The sequence below is a fragment of the Amia ocellicauda genome, chromosome 23 (assembly GCF_036373705.1).
Source record: "Amia ocellicauda isolate fAmiCal2 chromosome 23, fAmiCal2.hap1, whole genome shotgun sequence".
NCBI classification, from domain to species: domain Eukaryota; kingdom Metazoa; phylum Chordata; class Actinopteri; order Amiiformes; family Amiidae; genus Amia; species Amia ocellicauda.
Window position 1 is genome coordinate 20584098 of NC_089872.1, and position 16206 is coordinate 20600303.

Sequence of the window (16206 nt, forward strand, 5' to 3'; positions counted from 1 at the left end):
TCAACACCAAAAGGCAATTTATAAAACAGTGATCGATGTATCGATGGATTGACTGATATGCCACCTGTTGCCTGACCAGATATGAGCCTGTGGATTTACTGCGCAATATTCCTACATTGAGATGTACGAGTAAATTAGCACCTATTGTCCGACTAGCATATCGATTCCGCATCAGAATATATCGACTGACGGAGCACTTGAACTGAGGTCTTGAATGCTAATTATTGATTAGTAAAAATCAAATAAAAAAGTAAGTATATTATAAAGTGTTCAGCTGAATGTAGCCTCGTTCAGAGCCGCGTCCGATGCCAGAGGCCTGCTGCTCAGCTTTAATCTGTTCTGGACAAAACAGATATTTTTATTGGTGGTATTTTCAGTCCTTGACATAAGACAGGCCCATGTATCTTTCCTTTGCCTACATGTTTAATGACTTCCGACCCAACACGCACAATTTAACTCGGGTTATCTACACTGGCTAAGCAATTGAGCAAGAACTGTCATCGCTCACTGCACTGATACCCCATGCATTTACCCCAGACACAATAAACACAGGAGATCCGTAGATTCAACTTCTATTCGTTATCTGACAAAATATTGAATTAAATCACTGTTTATATAAATACAAATAAAACACAAATTCAGTATTGAAAGGACGCAAGCTTGTGTTTAATCCAATTCGGTGCGTTTTCAAAGGAAAAAATAACAAAATAAAAAACAAAGGAAAAGTGCTGATTTCAGGCCTTCAGATAAACCAACATATCGCATAAAAACATGAATGATACTGATAATTAATACTACACTCTAAAACAACTGTGTCCACTTTAACACATTCTGTGTTTGTTCAAGGACAACCAAGTATGCGTTCAATTTCAGAAAAGCGCAACACAAATAAGGTGACTTTTTAACAAACGTGTGTGGGAAAAACACATCATTGTGTTAAAAATACACATTACTGTGTCGTTATTTGATACATTCCTGCAACAAACACAGACGGTGTTAAATTGAACACATTCATTCTAAGAGTTATGAGTCACCCGGTAAATGTAATATCTGTCTCTACCCTGGCTTTGCGTGTTACTGCTTTTGGTGCGCACGTACCTAACTGCTAATATTTAAATTGCTCTTGAAATTGTGTTGAGGGAGAAATATTCACTCTTTTTTAAGAGCATTAGACAACAAAATCGCTGTTGTGAAGAGTTTTGTTGTTTAACAGGACGCTGCTGTGCCCATTTGAACGCCAATTATAGGATGTGAACAGCATATGCCATATATATTATTGTAATGATTATATAATGGTATATATACTATTCTTCAACATCAAATAAAGATTCCAACGCAAAATTGCTCTTATTTTTTAATCTAAAATTAAAAGACAAGGTCACCTGATGTTTGTACCCTGAACACTTTCACAACACAGCCGCCCTGGCGAGGGATTGTTTCTCACTCCGTCATTAAACCGGTGCAAGATTTCACGTATAAACCGAGGCGCTTCCAGGCGTCGCAGCTGCAAATCAAACACCGTCTCTAGATGATCAGTTCAATGTTCGTTTTTATTGTAAATGGTATATAAATATGAGCCTATGATGGGATCGAGTCTTTTATTATTATTATTATTATTATTATTATTATTATTATTATATTAGTATTCGCCATGTTTACATGCAGTAGGTTTCCAAAATAAGATACAAGAAGAAAAAAAAAAAGAGAAAGAAACAGATTATAAACCTGGCTTCAAAGTCTGTCTTCCTGATCACAGAATGTCCAATATTGAAACCCCATACGAAACCAAACTTAAAATGGTCTTTTTGAAAATCTGCAGTATGTAAACATATAGGGGGATGGGGGGAGCCCATAGCAGGAAATCGATCTTCTGAAATCCGTTCTTATCAAAAAATATTAAGACTTTTGTCAACACCAGTTGGTTATTTCACTCTAATACAATACCTTTGAAAACTCCTACATCTCACCTGGCCGGGATGACAACATGTCCGCTAACGCGTTTGTCATTTGTTTTGTACATCACTTAAGTGTCAGGAGAAAATACAAATGCGTCCCTTTGTCTTTAGAGTCTTTAAAAATAAGTTCCTGTGGCTTTTTCACTCTCCCTCTCTCTCTTTAGGAGCCGAGGTCGACCAGATTGGACGACATGGGGTTGAGGATGGAGTCGTGCAAAGCGTGGTGGTGCACAGAGTCCGCGCTGGGCACCGGGATGGCGCTGGGACCCGGCGGGGGCGCCAGGCCGTGCAGAGGCGGCAGCCCCGAGTTTGAAGTCAGGAGCAAGGCCGGGCTGTGCGAGCTGTGGTCCGGGGTGCCGGCGGGGGTTTTGTCGTCGTCCGAGCTCCCCAAAACTGTTTTATTTCCATTCATGGAAGAAGTCAATGCGTTATGGCTGTTCGAGTTGGAGTTCTCGTTGTTTTCTCTGCAGGGGAAGGAGAGAAGTAAAAATGAGTGGTGCATAGCAAACAACCCCTCCAACCTCCTAAAATAAGGACAAAACACACTATTCTGTTTAAGGCATTTAGGCTATAACAGCAGGATACTTCATTAAATGCGCATTTTTAAACTATGCATTCCAGAGGTCGATTAAATATTTTATTTGGGAAGGACTACAGAGGACATGTCAATAAAAACACAACTCCAGAGCAAAGCAATGTTTCTGCCTGAAATCCCTGAAATCAATGTTTACTTGACACTATTATTATTATTATTATTATTATTATTATTATTATTATTATTATTATTATTGTCATTGTCACAGTATTGTTGGTGGTGAATTAATTTATTTGTGAAGCACTTTGATTGCAGACGTTAGTTGTTCTTTGTTTAATGCTGAGGAACAGTTTCATAGCTACAGGCAAGACCTTAACTAAGCAGCCTTCAGCATTATGTGCAAATATAGCACCCTTCACCTTTCCTACCCGCATGATGATTTAAAATGTCTAGAAACAATACAGACGCTTGAGTGACTGGCAGGAGCTCCGGGGGTTTATTCAGATCCACCTTTTTACCCGAGCAACACCACCGCTGCCCATGTCTGACAGGGTGCGAGCAAACCAGTCACAGCGGGGAAAAGAGGGGAAAGACACAGCTCTGTTTTTCGGCCTCATCCCAAATTTGACACTCAACTACAATCCTCACTGGGATTATATGGGATTTAAACTGAATTGTTAAATGCGACACAATGTATTAGTTCACTTTTTAATTTGATTATTTCTTAATAAAGCTCTTATGATGGACGGTTTGATTTACATTAACCTCATGCGTGTTTCAACTTTGTTGGATTAGAAAACTTATTTTACAAGGTAAACATTTTGATTGCTACTATAGCACACATGCATTTAAATCGAGGTGGTAAATTATTGTGAGCAAGAATTCACTTCCATTTAGAATAATATTAATTTGTCACAATAGCAATATACACACACACATACAAAAGTGTGTAGCCTATATATATTCATATTAAATATTTATCTATACACACATACACACATTTAATTGTTACACTTAGCGTTCATTTAAAAAAGCTTTAGTAAGTAGAAATTGCTGTCGTAAATATAAAGTACAAACATATATAACTGAACACAGTTGAAGACCAAGGACAGAAATACTCGCCGCGGCTCGACATCCTTCAGGATTATCCCTGACTGAGGGACTGGGACTGAATGCTATCATTTACAAAATATATAATATTTTATTTTTCAATTACCTGTTTAGTCTTTAAAACGTTTTGCATTTTCTAGTTAATTTTACTAAAAAACAATTACGTTACAACTACTCCAACATCGGACAATTTAATTTCTGATTAAGAAACACATCTACACACACACACATTAATAGCATATATATATATATATATATATATATATATATATATACACCCACCCCCACACACATCAATGTTTTTAGCATTAATGAGTTCGATTAAGGACAACACATTTTGTATAATATTTTCATCCCATGGACTTTGTTTGAAATATTAGGAGTAACACAGGGACTGTTTAAATCCAAATACGCAAAAAGCTGTTGTCCTTAGTCAACTATTAGAAACAACACACTGGTTCTTGGAGTGTACCTCTACTTTAATTTAAAAGCACATGCAAAATTAATTAATTGATACAGTGTTTAGGTTCTCATTTAAAAACTATTTCTAGACTGTCTCTATCCTGGCTTTGCGTGTTACTGTCTCTAGTTTTTGTCCACACACTGTCAGATGACTGCACCAAGTCCTTACATTATAATGGAGCAGTTTTTATAGATCGCCAAGGGCTAATCCAAATTAAGCGTCCAGAACCACTTTAATTATTCGATAATACCAAGTGCCTTTAAGCTATCCGTCTCTCTCTATATACACACACAAACACACACACACACATATATATATATATATATCACTATACATTGTATATGGGCGCAGTTCGAACAAACTAAACTGAATTTAAAGTTATAAGCTATTTGACTGGTAACCCAATGCGACTACAAAGCAGAAGCAGTGCTGTAGTAAAGGTTTCTTTACTTACTCGTACCTTTCCTTGGCCTCCGCGGCGCGGTCCCTTTGCCGTCTGTTTTTGAACCAGTTGCTGACCTGGGTTGTGGTCAGTCCAGTGGCCTCGGCCAGCTCCCTCTTTTCCCGCGGGGAAGGGTAGGGGTTGTGGGTGTACCACTCCCGCAGGACGCTGCGGCTCTTCTCCTTAAAGCAGTAACTGGTCTCCTCCCCGTCCCATATCGACCGGGGCAGAGGGAACTTTCTGCGGACACGGTACTTTCCTACAGCCCCCAGAGGGCGGCCCCGCAGTTTCTCTGCCTCGATGTAGTGCGCTTTGAGCCACAGCTGCTGCAGCTTGGGGTGGTTGTGTGGCGAGAACTGGTGGCTCTCCAGGATTTTGTACAGCTCTCTGAAGTTGCCCCGGTGGAAAGCCACCACGGCCTTGGCCTTGAGGACGCTCTCGTTCTTGTGGAGGTGTTCACACGCAGGTAGGGACCACAGAAAGCGCCCCAGCCGTTCAATGTTGCCCCCTTGTTGGAGCACCTCGCAGACGCACGCCACTTGCTCCTGCGTAAAGCCAAAAGTGGGAAGCATGGACATGGTCGCCTGGTTATATATAGATATGCGGATTCGCTTCTTGATCTTCGTCTTCTGGAAACTAAGACATTAAAAGCCGGGTGGATTCTGTAAGTCCTTGAACGGCGCGTCCCTGGGATAAGAAACTGTCTTCAAAAACACAATGATAAAATCCCAACATATGGCGAAAACTTTTGTTTTAGTCCTGTTCAGAAATGTTGTGTAGATGGCAATCCCGTAAGTTATTATGGCACTAAGTTTTTACTCCTTTCACCGCCGATCGCCTCCTTTTCTACGCGGTTTCAACATTACGCACTCCTGAAGACCCGACTCTCTCGCTTGTTTTAATAATATTATTCTAAGCTGGCAAGAAAAGCGATTATGTGCGCTGTGATTGGTTGGTTATCTGACCCGGGGATGGTGAGGATAAGACAATAGTTTTAGTCAAATTATTTGCCATGGTTACGCTGTCATTCAAGTAACCCGATCTGCTTTGAGGTGGCTCCCTGGCCGGCCTGACAGATTGCTCCCCTCTACGTAGCCCGCCCCCGGATTGAAATATTGCTTAGAGACTGTGTTTGAGTGTGTGTCTGTTTTTTTCATGTGTTTTTTTCTCTCTTTTCTTGACTGACACTCAAAGCAGCCAAAGAGCAGGGCGCTGTTATACTGTGCTCTTTCCAGTTCGCAGCGGTGGCGCCAGAGCCCGACCCAGCGCGCAAACTGCACCGACTCAGAGGTGCAAAATGCGCCAAAGGCCAGTGCAGTGAAACAAGTCCATTAAAGTTAAAGAACTGCACCTCTCCTGCTTTAATCTCACACGAGTGAGTTCACTTACACATTCTGAACTTAGCTGTACACACGTGTGTTGTTTTGATTCCTTAACATGTTCTGATCCCTGAAATGAATGATCTGAATAATAAATACATGTTCAACACTTGACACAATTTTAATACTTAGCGATATTTTGTTTATTATTCATATTATCATCGTGGGGTTGAATTAAAAAAAGTTTCAGTTGAAATGAATCACTCTGCTTGTTTGAAATGCACGGTGGATTTTTGCAAGCATTACTGCGTGTGCACAATGTACATTAACGCTGCACCCGTGTTTGCATCCGCACACAAACGCACACATGTGGCGCACACTGATTGTGTGTTGCTGTTACTCTGCCTTGGCTCATTGGAAATGAATCCGGGTCTCTGTGAAGCGAAAGAGGCGACACAGAGAAGGTGCGCGGATGCAGGAGCCCGGCTGACAGCTGCTCCCTGCGCTGTGGACGAGGAGGTCTGCCTCAGTCTGAACTTGTCAAGAGAGGACTTCAGCCATGTGCAAACTCTGGTAGGACAACACTGGACGCCTGGTATCATTACATTATTATTATTATTATTATTATTATTATTATTATTAGTAGTAGTAGTAGTAGTAGTAGAATAAGTATTATTATTAATACTATTATTATAAAATGGGCGCTTTAAAAGGATAACACGTTAAGTTAAAAAGTTATTGTCAACATCGCATTAAGGTTATGTTGGTAATATATTGTTTTTGAGGGAGGGGAAGTTTTTTTTCTATATTTTTATCACGGTTACTTCATGACAACAATTTGTTTAAATAATATTTTTATATATACTCTGAAGCATATAAGCAAAATATAAGTTTGTAATGTAACGTTATTCTTCTTCCTCTTCTTCTTCTTCTTCTTCTTCTTCTTTAGTAAATCGTCTGTATTCGCTATTTTGCTTTTATTGCAGATTGGGATTCTCTCTCTCTCTCTCTCTCACACATCAATGCTTTAAGAATAATTGCACCTGATTACATTCTTTCATCTTCACTTGTACTTTAGATCTGGGCCTTAATAACACTGTACCAAACCACAAGAAAGACTGACAAAGCTAGGGGTTATGAGGAATTATAAAGTCGCTGATGCTTGTGAAAGGGGGAGGGGGGCCGTGGCAGCAGATAAAAGGTGTCTTGTTTTGAGTTTTTGCGTCACTTTGTGTTTTTTAAGTTTGCCTGTCGCTTTTATTCCCCTTGAGTGCCGTGGCCGCTGTGCTGAAGAGGCCGCTGTTAGTCGGCGCTGCGCTGGGGGAGGCAGGGGCACCCCCTCTATGGGCGAAGTGCCGGTTAGAGGTCCCCGGTACCGTCCAGCCCCCTGCCGAAGCGACTCTTTCTCGGGTATAAACTCACAGGAGGGTCCCTGCGAGTAACCAAGACACCGGAGCAGGCGCATCTTCACACATTACAATTTCCTACATCGCACCTCAAATACCAGCAGGTTTGCATCCTGTATGAAGGGTTAGCCTGCATTAATAGAACAATAATGTTATCTGAATGATAGGCGATAAATGATAAAACCAGTAGAAATTACACATTGATGCTGCATTTTGCTCAGTATACAATATGGTCGATTATAAATATTATTTTCTTCTTAGCAGACGCCCTTATCCAGAGAGACTTACAAAACATAAGAGCATTATACAAGTGCAGTACAGTCTAGAATTACAGATCAAAGCATAGTACAAATTACAAGTTCAAAATTACGCAAGTGCATACGAGAAATATACAGTTAACAGGTCCTACATCCTAGATTTGTGGCATCCCACCGCTTTAGCACATTTTAAGTTGCCGTATTTAGTCACCTGTGAATTATCGAGGGCACACGGCAGCATTATTGTAATGATTTCCAGTTTTCGTCCCCTTGTATACAAAAAGATATATACAAACACACACATTGTATACAGTTAAGTCCATAAATATTTAGACAGAAACACAATTTCTAAAGCAAAACTGAAGGCAAAACGCCCCAAGAACAAGCAGGAGCTAAAGACACTGCAGTGCAGGCCTGTCAGAGCATCACCAGGGAAGAAACCCAGCATCTGCTGATGTCTATGGGTTCAGACTTCAGGCAGTCATTGACTGCAAAGGATTTGCAAACAAGTATTGAAACTCAAAATTTAATTCATTATTATGTTAGTTTGTCCAAATACTTTTGAGCCCCTAAAATTGGGGGAGCACATATAAAAATGGGTGTAATTCCTACACCGTTCACCCAATTTGGATGAAACTACTCTCACATTAAAGATGAAAGTCTGCACTTAAAGCACATTTTGTTTCCTTTCAAATCCATTGTGGAGGCGTACAGAGAAAAAATGATGACAATCGTGTCGCTGTCCAAATATTTATGTAACTAACTATATATATTAGGATACCCCGTCATAAACTTACCCCACCACACAGATACACAAGGTATAAACACACGTTTTATTTTTGACAAGATACATAACTAACAACAGCTCCCATATAGTCTAACAAAACACACATTAATTGAGTTGGTCCAAATGATTGAGAGATGAGAAGGTATTATGGTTAACTGCACAGTTTAACACATGGCAAACCAGATTAAATGTGCCGGAACAGTACAGGATTAAGTGTCTTGTTAATTAAAAAGCTGGTGTCGTGGACCGGGGAGAGTCATTTTCCGACACTCGCGGTTTGTGCATCAAAAGCTCTGAGTATCACACGCGTGTGAAGTCGGACAGGTGGATTTCATGCGGATTTCAAATGAATACTGCACGATTAGTATGGATTAAATCGTCTGACAGAGTACATAGCCCCTCTCGTTTACCTTTCACTCGTGAAACTCATGTGTTTAAATTATCCATCAAATATTGGTTAATAATAGTGTCTCTCCAAAACATTACAACACTGCGTCCGCAATTATAAACCTATTTTCATAGCACACTCGCTAATCCATAAAAAGGCACACTTTGATCTGTTCTTGTTTTCAACACATTTGTTCTAAGAGTGGGTAATGTAACCCCTTGGACGTTTTCACTGATGAAATAAAAGAATATAAATATTACAATTTAATCACATTATTTACGTTACGCCTAAAGCAAAGATCTCGGATTTGTTGCTTGTGAATTATGAATAATGCAGATCGACAGGAGACAGGAAAATGGATACACACTCAAAAAGGGATTTGATTTATTTAAGTAATTAAATAGAATAGGCTAATACATGCATAGCAGATTACCAATCAATATATACGAAAAAGTAAATTTTAAAATATTTCAGTTTGAACTGGATTCGAGCATACAAAAACATACATGTATGTTCCACTGTAGGGTTTGTGTTCTGGAGCAGCAAAATGGTAACTGGGTTTTGTAGTGAATCGCTTAGAAAATATAAAAGTATTTCATATTGGCACTAAATCTACAAATTCAAAGTGTTCAAATTGACACATATTGTGTGTAAATAATTAAATTGTATGTAGCGTGCAGTCTCCCCCACATACTCCAACTGTGCTGATCCTAACACATCCAGTAGCCCTGCGCGGCTCCGGTCCGTCCGCCCTACAGTGTACCTCCAGACCCGTACGAGCCACGCACGACGTGAGCGTCACACAGGTACCTCCTCCTCCAGGCCGAATCAAACCTTTTCGAAAAGACGATTTATTTATCAAATCATAAAATGCTGTGTTTAGTGAGAACCAACGAATAACAAAGTTATAAATTGTGTAAATGAGAAACTAAGTCCCAGGCAAAGGCGCATTGTGTATCTTAAGTGAATATTTCTGTAAACCTTTAAAACAATTAAAAAAAGAAAATGTTAGTAACAATTGTGTTTTCGTGTTAGTTTGATTAATCATTAATAATTATTGTATCAGACAATGTAAGGTTATGAAATTATATAATTATTTTATGTATTGGTTTTAAGAGACTGTAATCCTGTATCAGGGTGTAAATTACAATTAAATTTATAATAGCTCGAAACATTTTAAGTAATTTATAAACAAGGTAGTTGTGTGTGTGTGTGTGTGTGTTTGTTCTGGCTGTGTATGAATTTAACTCCCGTACTACTGTAATAGGAGGTCGGACCTAAATCCGGTTCTGCCCGTGCAGTGTAAACGCGACACAACGGATCAGCTTCAGTCGGAGCGAAGTCGCTTTAGTTCCGCAGCCAATAACAATTGATGCAATAAAATATTTTTACCCAGAGCTTCAGATTATGCATATTATCAGTATTAAAAACGGTCAATTTAATATAATTATTTATCATATTTCCCATAATCCAACGCATTAGTAAACGTGTACTTATAGATACTTGTGTGTGTTTGTGTCTCAATGCACATTTGAAGAGCCACAGAAGCGGAGCATGTTGAGGACAGATGAACAGCCAGTTGCTGTTTACAATTACAGGGTAAGATCTCCTCCGCCAGGGATACCCGCTCGGACCCCTGTGGGGCCCAAATAATGATTAAGTCTTGTCCCGCAGGAGCGCCGGGGCTCCTCACTGCCAGCGCAGCCCGGCTGGGGAGGGGGACCCCGGCGGTGACAGACTGGATCACTGGCAGTATTTGTAAACCTGGTTTCTACGGATCATTTTGATCAGAGCTGCGCCCGGCCCGTCTAGCTCGTCTGAGTGGTGATTATTACAATACTGATGAATGGGGATCGCGTTTCTTCTAATAGCTGGCCCCTATTTTCACAACCTCCCACCGCTAACCCGAGAGCTGCAGCCGCGACCTGCACTAATTGGCCTGATCACTGCAAGATGTGCGGGTTGCGGGGCGGTGCGGGGCTGGTCCTCTCTGGCCTTTCCCAAAGACAGGCTTCTCCACGGCGCAGCTCTTCTGCTCGCCTCCAGCCCTGTTGTGAAAGGAAACCCAGAGCAAGGGTCTTCTGTTACTGGTTATTAAAATGAACAGGAATGATGTTGCCAAGTCCTACACCTGTCTTTGTATTTCCACTCTGTAAACACAGCGCGGTGGGAGTCTTTAACCGAATATGGCATTTCAATGTACAGATCCCCACCTCAAATTGTTTAATTCTTCTTTTGGCACATGGGGGGCATTACTGTGAGCTCCCCTCCTCAAAATATCTGGTCTGAGCACAGAAAGATTAGGCCTAATATTATTGAGTCAGTTGACTTGACCCATGGTGAATTAAAGATAGACCACCTGGACTAAAATCCATACATTAAACTTAGCAAATAACAGAATATTAGGGGCTTCAGCCTTAATTGGTTAAACACTGGATTGGGGGAATGAGGGTGTTATGTGTTGAAATCAAACTTCACTGGTTACTGGATAACACTTCCCCGCTGTAAAGCAACACGATGTTTAAATAGTGTGCTTTTAAGATTATTTATTTACTTATTTATCTTAAGTGTCAGAATCAGGTTTAAATTCGCGCTCAAGAGGTACATTTGTTTAAAAGACGTTGAGTCATATTTGCTTTGCTTTTCCGAGACTACCAGGAGAGACACCATCCCCCAGCGCCGCTCACACACCGGCTCGTTGTGTGTCACTGTCAGTGTGTGTGTGTGTGTGTGTGTGTCAGTATGTCACTGTGTCACTGTCAGTGTGTGTGTTGCGTGTGTGTGTCACTGTCAGTGTGTGTTTGTGTGTGCGTGTGTGTCACTGTGTGTGTGTCACTGTCAGTGTGTGTGTATCACTGTGTGTGTGTCACTGTCAGTGTGTGTGTATCACTGTGTGTGTGTGCGTGTGTGTCACTGTGTGTGTGTCACTGTCAGTGTGTGTGTATCACTGTGTGTGTGTGTGTGTGTGTCACTGTGTGTGTGTCACTGTCAGTGTGTGTGTGTGTGTGTGCGCGTGTGTGTCACTGTGTCAGTGTGTCACTGTCAGTGTGTGTGTATCACTGTGTGTGTGTCACTGTCAGTGTGTGTGTATCACTGTGTGTGTGTGCGTGTGTGTCACTGTGTGTGTGTCACTGTCAGTGTGTGTGTATCACTGTGTGTGTGTGTGTGTGTGTCACTGTGTGTGTGTCACTGTCAGTGTGTGTGTGTGTGTGTGCGCGTGTGTGTCACTGTGTCAGTGTGTGTGTGTGTGTGTGTCACTGTGTCAGTGTGTGTGTGTGTGTGTGTCAGTATGTCACTGTGTCACTGTCAGTGTGTGTGTGTGTGTTGCGTGTGTGTGTGTGCGTGTGTGTCACTGTGTCAGTGTGTGTGTCAGTGTGTCAGTGTGTCACTGTGTGTCACTGTGTCAGTGTGTGTGTGTGTGTGTCAGTGTGTCACTGTGTCAGTGTGTGTGTGTGTGTGTGTCAGTGTGTCACTGTGTCAGTGTGTGTGTCAGCCGCGGGCAGGTGTGAATGATCTGTTCAGTAACAAGCGACTCGCTACCTGAAACGCACCCAAACGCATAGGCCGCAGCTTTGAAAGGACCAGGCCTAATCATGCAATCACATTTATTATATTTCTGTTTATTTTCACAGAGGTCGGTTCGTTGGCAGCACAGAGTGTCTATTATGCCTTTTCCCATACAGAAGTGTGTATAAAGTTGTCTGTTTCCAGCGCTTGGGGTTTTCTAGTTCGGGTTTGTTTGAGCTGGTTCAGACAACATTAATACCTGCAACTCACTCTGGGATATTAGTTTTATTCTGTTGAGGTGTGTTCTTTGGAGGAAGCAAATATTATTATTATTATTATTATTATTATTATTATTATTAATAATAATAATAATAATAATAATAATTATTATTATTATTATTATTACTAACGTATAAAATAAACCAGCACACAACTGATATTTTAATAACATTAAAATATGTATTATCATTACAGAATTATTTTATTTTATTTGCGTCATCACTGTATGACTGAACCAGTCCCACACAGACCCGCATCTCTTCCCTCTGGCTCTACACACAGTCGCTGTCTTTTCTGGTTTTCGTTCCGAATGAGCCATAAATTGACCCGAATCGAACCAATTATTCTGACGAATTATTACAAATTAAGATGTTTTCTCTGTTTATTGGTAATCTGAGCTGCCCGTTGCAGACGCGAGCCGCGCTTGTACTGTGAAACTGTCACATTTCACAAGATGCATTGACCTGCTTCATACGGGTGGGGCTTCCACTGCATGCCTCGCGTATGTCCATATGACAGAAATAACAGAAATACAGATGTAACATTATCCAATGGAAAACCATAGAAAATACTACAATTCAGCAGCTATAACCCGAGGCAGATTTGCGAGATTCATTAGTTTGATGGAATGGTTGACACTGACATATTTATCGTTTACGATTACATAAAAAGGTTAAAATTAAATTATATTTCCTATATGCTAACATGCAAAAAGATGCGTCTTTTTAAAGTACAACAGGAGATTGTATAGTTTCTGATTTAAAACTGGTAGCCTGTATACGTTTTCCTAAACTGAGTGCAAACTTAAATCCATATTAAATTGTTAATATCAATATATGTTAGGTCTGCGCACAGATGGACGGATTAGTGTAGTAATAATAATCGGGCGCTGTCGTGGGGACGCCCGCGGGATCCCCTCTCCCCGAGCATGTTCACTGTGAACACGGCCGATCTTCCACAGGAGCCACATTTCGGGAACTGATTGTCTTGTTAATTAAAATTATGAAAATTCGGACGTGTCGTAGGGACAATTATCTTCTCCTTGCTGCTTCCAATCTTAAACTGTGTGAAGCGATAGGAGCAGCCGGTTCCTTCTGCAACTGGACTGGACTGGTTAAACCGTTTTTAAAACATAACGCATTTATATATAAATTCTAGCCAACAAAATAACAAACAAACGGAAAGACAGCCTTGGTGTCATGAAGTGTCGTATGGGACAAGTAAAAGTGGAACTATGAACTGCTTTCATAAACTGAGCTTTGAAGAAACACGGGAAAGTATTTTTTTTTGCCATTTGTTTCTCTAGAGAAGTCACGATTTATTTTTTCGTCGTAAGTACAAAATAAAGTCAATGCGTCCATTTATATATACATAATTATATATATATATATATATATATATATACTTATAGCTTTTACACGGCAACGTTCCTGATCTTTATGCGGAATAATTTAAACTAAATGATGCATGAACAGTTGCGTACTTTTAAATTGAATGATTTCTGAGACTGGTTCTTCTTTTGAATATACCATGTGTTCCTATAGGCCATTGCAATGATCAGTGTATCGATCACTCAGCAATCAATCAATCTCTCAGCACTGATATACATTACACCCCCATCTATCAGTGCAATAATCAGACAGGGCACAGCGGGTTACACAAACCTGAAAACTAACACACGCCGACTTCAGAAAACAAACAGAAACACACAGAGCAGGCTTGGATGACGAGAAGTTGTCCTCTGGGAACAATAGCCTAGTTGTTAAAAAGGATTGTGTTACCGTGTTATTACTACCGTTTTCATTTTATATGTTTACAGACATATACAGCCCCTCCTTCATGTGTGCATCAATGAGAATTATTTTTTTACAAAGACAATCATTAACAGGACAATTCTATTCAGTACATTATTATTAATATAATTCTTTAAAAGGTATCCCTATATTATCGGTTTTATGCAAGTTTGAACTGTTTAAAAGGAGAGAGAGAGAGAGAGAGAGAGAGAGTCGCTTGGCGCACCGCGCTGTTAACACGCCGTATTACTGTCTGAAATATTGCCCTGGGACCAATGCACTTTTGTCATGACAGATTGGATACACTTTGAGAGAGAAAGCAAGCATGAAACAGTTAAAGGAGAAGGCCAACTGAATGGGCATCTTATAGGGGTCGTCTCGGGGGGCCTGTAAACGAAGATTGATACCTATGAGTGTGCAGCTCCGAGAGGCGCGGTACTGCAATGTGTGTCATCCCTGCCTGTCGGCGTTAAACTACACCAGCCTGGCGAGTGGAAACAGTCCTGAAGCTGCGATCTCTTAACAAGAGCAACAGGAATGAGCTGCTGTGTTTGGGCTGCAATAACGCTGAAGAAAAGCATTGCGGGGGGGTGTCTGTCCCGTCACTTTGGGGGTGCATTCCGACCTCATTTAAACTTTGACCCAACATCATTAATTTCACCGACGTCTAAATCATTTAAATTGCTAGGCCTGTATCTTTTAAAATAATTTACGAGATCTGCAAATCTGTTGGAAAAGACGTCACCGTTTCAATAGACATTATGTTAAGTATCAGGGTCACTAACATGAATAAAAATAACATTTACTTAACGTGCATAATAATGGCAATGATTTGTTTTTTAATTATTATTTCTAACGCATGTAGACAATATTTTAATCAATACAATTAATTTAATTTAAGGCACTGGCAATTTCTCTTAAAATTGCTGGATCTGATTGCACCCCTGGATCATATATATATATATATATATATATATATATATATATATATATATATATATATATATATATATATATATATTATTCTATCATTCTGTTATAAATACATATAAATGTTACATCAAGTTTCAATGTTTAATATATTGATATTGTGCATTAGAAAATATCAGCCACATTATAGAGAGTTTATAGGACTAACACAGAGCATTTTTTCTGCTTTAGTATAAATCAGTCCATACGACGTCCATGCTTTGTTTCATCAACTAGATGGATTAGTGTAGCGGGAAATTTACAATATATTTACAGCAAAAAATAGCATGTGGAAAATTAGTAGGTATACAGTGACAAATTAGGAAGATTAAATTTCTAAGTGCATACTTCTAGCCCAGAAAATTGTGGTTTCTTAATTTCCAGCGATATATTATTTATTTATTTCCCCCCCCCTCGTATAAAGTAAACATACTTTGGAGTAGCAGCTTCCTTCGTATACGAGTAGAACAGGAATATATATATCTTTAAAAATAAATGTAAACACTTTCACTAGATCTCATAAGAGACCGTGGTCTGTGGGACATGGGGACACACTCTTGTGACCAAGCCCTCTAATTCAGTCCATTAAATACCTTCTGAATGATCCACGTTTTGTGCCCAACTAGACTAAATGTTTATATATAAAAAAATACTAAATTCCACCGTTTGGTTTAAACCCATTGTTAACACATTTGATCAAACTTAGCTTGTTTATTTATTTTTGTAAATGTTATTTGATTACTTATTTTAAATGTTAAGCAAAGGAGACGTTTATTTTAAATACAATGACGATAAGAACAGATAGGCAACTTGGTGCATGTATAAAATAAGGTGGGGCAACTACCCTACCTACAGCTTAATTTCTCTTGACTTTCCATACTCTTTAATAATGTTGTGTGTAATAAATACATACATACAAACTACACACCTTATGATAACAGTGCAGTGAAGGAATGAACAGTGGTTTGTATTAGCCTCCACCCTGGAAAATTGTAT

The 16206-nt window shown here is 39.8% G+C and overlaps 1 protein-coding gene across 2 annotated transcripts; it reads right to left on the reverse strand.

The window, feature by feature from the left end:
* Window positions 1–644: 644 nt before the first annotated feature.
* Window positions 645–5537, reverse strand: LOC136719100 (homeobox protein SIX2). Of its 2 annotated transcripts, none has more exons than XM_066696934.1 (2): window positions 4524–5537; window positions 645–2419 (listed from the first exon to the last, which is right to left on the reverse strand). In XM_066696934.1, the coding sequence occupies exons 1-2, from the start codon at window positions 5081–5083 to the stop codon at window positions 2116–2118; spliced, it is 864 nt and encodes a 287-aa protein (XP_066553031.1). In that variant the 5' UTR covers window positions 5084–5537; the 3' UTR covers window positions 645–2115. The 2 variants fall into 2 exon arrangements, with proteins under 2 accessions (XP_066553031.1, XP_066553030.1); XM_066696933.1 differs by having other exon boundaries at window positions 4518–5535.
* Window positions 5538–16206: the final 10669 nt, after the last annotated feature.

Excerpts from the sequence above, each read along its gene's own strand:
- LOC136719100 (XM_066696933.1), bottom strand. The coding sequence starts at position 5,083 with ATGTCCATGCTTCCCACTTTTGGCTTTACGCAGGAGCAAGTGGCGTGC. Across the intron at positions 2,420-4,517 it reads GAGGCCAAGGAAAGGTACGA|AGAAAACAACGAGAACTCCA; the intron begins GTAAGTAAAGAA and ends CTTCCCCTGCAG.